Source organism: Raphanus sativus, chromosome 2 (assembly GCF_000801105.2).
Source record: "Raphanus sativus cultivar WK10039 chromosome 2, ASM80110v3, whole genome shotgun sequence".
Taxonomy (NCBI): domain Eukaryota; kingdom Viridiplantae; phylum Streptophyta; class Magnoliopsida; order Brassicales; family Brassicaceae; genus Raphanus; species Raphanus sativus.
In genome coordinates this window covers 19,120,237-19,124,347 of record NC_079512.1, presented here as the reverse complement: position 1 = coordinate 19,124,347, position 4,111 = coordinate 19,120,237, and the positions used below count along the sequence as shown (strand labels likewise).

General features: G+C 34.0%; 1 protein-coding gene across 1 annotated transcript; it reads right to left on the bottom strand.

Annotated features, from left to right (window-relative positions):
- Positions 1-443: 443 nt before the first annotated feature.
- Positions 444-3,900, bottom strand: LOC130507776 (probable pectinesterase 53). Its single transcript, XM_057002429.1, has 5 exons — positions 3,456-3,900; positions 1,639-1,828; positions 1,342-1,548; positions 907-1,142; positions 444-694 (listed from the first exon to the last, which is right to left on the bottom strand). The coding sequence occupies exons 1-5, from the start codon at positions 3,821-3,823 to the stop codon at positions 547-549; spliced, it is 1,149 nt and encodes a 382-aa protein (XP_056858409.1). The 5' UTR covers positions 3,824-3,900; the 3' UTR covers positions 444-546.
- Positions 3,901-4,111: the final 211 nt, after the last annotated feature.

Genomic DNA, 4,111 nt, shown 5'->3' with positions numbered 1-4,111 from the left:
GCATCAAATACTAAAAAGAAAACCACATTCTCCTATATTGAATAGTCATGTTAGTATTTTTTTTTCTTGTGTCTGGGAGTATAACACAAAACTAGTTTTGTCAGGTTTCTGATAGAGTGACGCAGATTCAGAAGATTATTTGTAGTTGTATCTTGAGACTCATTACGTTATCGAACCGTCGCACTACGGGACGTATTAAGGAAAAAGATAATATCTCGCCTCTACAGTTGTATCATCATTTTCTTATTTTTTGGTATAATTTTATCATTTTTATTCTTTATAATATTCAGTAATCCGTAGTTTATAAAATACGGTTCTATCGGTCTTGACTCTCAGTTTATTGAAATACTGAAACTAAACTGAGAGCAATATTTCTATCAAGTTATTTTTCTTTTTGTTAATGCATATTTAACCATATTACACCAAATGAAGAAGATGTGACGTGGGCAATAAGTATGTGAATTATCTTATTAAGAAATAACGGTTAGAAATAAGGGAAAATGTGAATTATACTATTATTAACTAGGAAAAAAAAGAGAGCAATGGTTAGAGTTTGATCCATTCAGAGCCGTCGATAAAGGTAAGAGAAATAAAAGGCTTAGCTTCTTCGTCGGTGAGCTCTTTTGCCCAAGCTACCCTTCCTGCATAGTTTGCTCCTTCTCCAGTGCACTTGTACTGACCATAAAACACCGTCCTGCATCACACATTTCATTTTATTTTAATCTACACTTACATTTTTTTAAACTATAATTTTGTACACCTTTTAGTTTCTATATGTTTATAACGATCATGTTTGATGCTGTTTGCAAAGCATTATGGTGAATTAGAAATTTTAGGCTAGATTTGTTATATGCGATTTAAAGAAAAAAATAGTAGTGAGATCAAAGAGGAGTAAAGTACACGTACATCTCGCGTGAAGGATCGCCCCAATTATACCAGCCTCTAGGGAGGATGATGTTATCCATATACGTGTAAGCAAAGACGACTCTTGAGAAGGGACCCCATGCCCTCCCAAGATACAATACTCCTGTCCCTGTCACCTTACAGTTCACAAACGAGAATCCTGTGTCCTCTAGCACACTGCTCCTCCCTTGCGCCGTTACTGCTCCTAGCTTATCCGCTATCGCATGCACGTGACATCCCTAATTAAATACCACTTTAGAGCACGGACCAACTACTTAATTATTTTATTTACGAACTTGTAGAGTGTGCTAAGATACTCCATCTAATCGAGCAACATAGACCACACAATGTACGTAAATGGGGACAGCTGTGCGTGATACTAGGTGCAGGGCCCGTATACACAAGTTAGAAGGTCTTTGTCTAGATGAAAATGTTTACCTCATAGAGAGAAAGGGCATTGCCAAAGATGAAGTCAACCGATCCCTCAATGTAACAATCTTTGTAATAATGCCTTCCTGAATGATCATAGAGAGTGTCTTGAGCACCAAGCATTTTACACCCGAAAAATGCAGCATTGTCCGCTGACACCCTCAATGCCACGGCTTGTTTCCCAACCGCGCCCGGCAAGGGAACTGGGGTCGTGTTCTAGATACATATAAGACCGATTCAAACTTATCCATGCAAATGGAATTGAAGTACAACAACTATGGACCTATGGTAGTGGTTGCAAGTTACCTTGAAAGTGATGTTCTTAGCGACAAAGAAAGGTGAGTTCACGGCGAAAGAAGCAGAGTTAAAGGTGCCCATGGGATTGCCTCTTGAGTCAGGTGTTTGTGCTGTGTCTCCCCATTCCACTATTGTTGTCTCTGCTCCTTCTCCTTCTATTGTTATGAATGACTTCATTGGGGGTATGTTAACCTTCTCCCTACACCCATTTTCCCTTTCAATATATTTGCTCAATTTTATCATAAATCTAAGAAAGCTAGCTATAGCAAAAAAAATCAATTTGTTACACAATACATTTACTCCAACTTTTGACGCTTATTACAAAGTTCTTGGTAGGGCTGGGCAAAAAATCCGAACCCGAACGACCGAACCGAATCTGATCCCAAAAAGTAGTATCAAATCCGAACCGAAAATGATTAAATATCCGAACGGGTTCAAATTTTTAGTATTTAAAGAACCGAAACCAAACCCAATCCGAACCGAAATATTTCGGGTACCCGAATATATCCGAAATAGATTATATACATATATATATATATATATATATATAAACTATTTTTAGATTTAATGTATATTAAAAAACATCCAAAACATATATGATACTTTTAAATTGTCTAAAATACTTGAAAATATATATAAATAGTCAAAAATATATGTCTAAATAATTAAAGTATACTCAAAATACCATAAATATTTAAAGTATTTATTGATTCTCTATCCAAATATTAAAATCAAACCAATTTATATGTTATGTTTTGGTATTTTGACACATGTTATTCAAATTTATATGTAAAATATTATTTTTTATAAATTTGGTAAAGTTTAAAGTATATAATAATTTTAAAATGATTTAAATGGGTTATCCGAACCCGAACCGAACCCGCAAAGATCCGAACCGAACCCAAACCAAAATTTAGAAATACCCGAATGGGGCTGAAATCTTTGAACCCGAAAATCCGAAATCTGAATAGACCCGAACCGAACCCGAATGGGTACCCGAATGCCCACCCCTAGTTCTTGGTTTCACATGATCATGTAGTACTGTTGATTTTGAGTGAGATTCTACATCTCTTTATTGGCATTTCGTGTTTAGACTCTTTCAGATGTATATATTATTAGTTTTGGCTCATGCAAATGCAAGGAAAAGGTGAAAAGAAAAGATATGGTATGACTTCATAAATATATAAAGAGCGAAAACAAATTGTAAAATGTGTATAGACAAAACCCCAGGATCTAGGTTCAGGCTGTTGGAATATAGTTATATCCACACATTTTAAAAACGAAGATAAAGCTAAAGATGACGTGGTACCAATTAATTTGTATTGATCAATTGCAAAAAAAAAAGATGTTTTATATACAATTAAGTCTACATTTTCAATCCCACTCTGTTTTTCTTTCTAAAATAAAATTTAAAATAAAACTGTTCTAATAGTATTCTATTTTCCGCTATATTATAATGGTATTTTATTTTTCACTTTATAATAGAGTAAAAATGAGTTTACTGTATATATAATATATAAAGTAAGTTGTTTTTATTCATCACAATGTTTTTACTATAAGATAGAGTATCATTAGAATATATCATAATTTTTTAAAAAATTATTCTATTTAAAATGAAAAATAGAGCGAACCATTGAAGATAACTTAACAAAATCGGCCGCATAGAATTAACAAAAAAAGATCGACCTTTTCCAAAAAGATTAAGATGAAATATAGACCAATATATGTTTTGATTAAACACTAAGCACCAAAAACTCAATTCATTCACTTTTTTTTTGTAAACTAAGATCATTCACTTGATATAAAATGATGAGACTTGTACTTACTGGTAAACTCCAGCATGAACTTTGATGACGACACGAACGAGGTTGATGAGAGGGAGAGAATCAATGGCGTCTTGGATTGTAGTGAAGTCACCTTTATTGTGATTCTTATGGACAGTGAGTGTATATGAAGGGAAGAGTTTGTTCTTGGCTGCCTTGAACACTGAGTGTTTAAGGCTCCCAACGAATCTGACCCATTTCATGAATTCCTCTTCCGGGTTTTGTGACTGACTCGTCGTGTTCACATTCTTCTGGTTTCTTGGTCGTAATCGTATACCTTTAGAGTGACAATTTGTTTGCGTTGAACAAAGAAAGATAACGAGAAGAAGGAGAAACAAAATGGGAGCTTGGGATGAATTGAACTTGGGCATCTATACGACAAGAATCAATTACAAAATATTAGGTGTTTTTTTGTTTGTTTTAGGCTTCGCCAAAGATACAAAGTACGGCAATAATATATATATATATATATATATATATATATATATATATATATATATATATATATATATATATATGGCTCATGTGATTTCTCAATTTGTGTGTATGTTATGTTATTTAGAGGTTGTCGAGTGTTTGGTACTTTGGTAATGGAATTAGGTGAAAAGTGACAGAAGGGAAGAGATCACGGGGCGGTTCCATTCACATCCATGTAGAAT

Excerpts from the sequence above, each read along its gene's own strand:
- LOC130507776 (XM_057002429.1), bottom strand. The coding sequence starts at position 3,823 with ATGCCCAAGTTCAATTCATCCCAAGCTCCCATTTTGTTTCTCCTTCTT. Across the intron at positions 1,829-3,455 it reads GTTCATGCTGGAGTTTACCA|GGAGAAGGTTAACATACCCC; the intron begins GTAAGTACAAGT and ends AAATGGGTGTAG. Across the intron at positions 695-906 it reads GGCGATCCTTCACGCGAGAT|GACGGTGTTTTATGGTCAGT; the intron begins GTACGTGTACTT and ends TGTGTGATGCAG.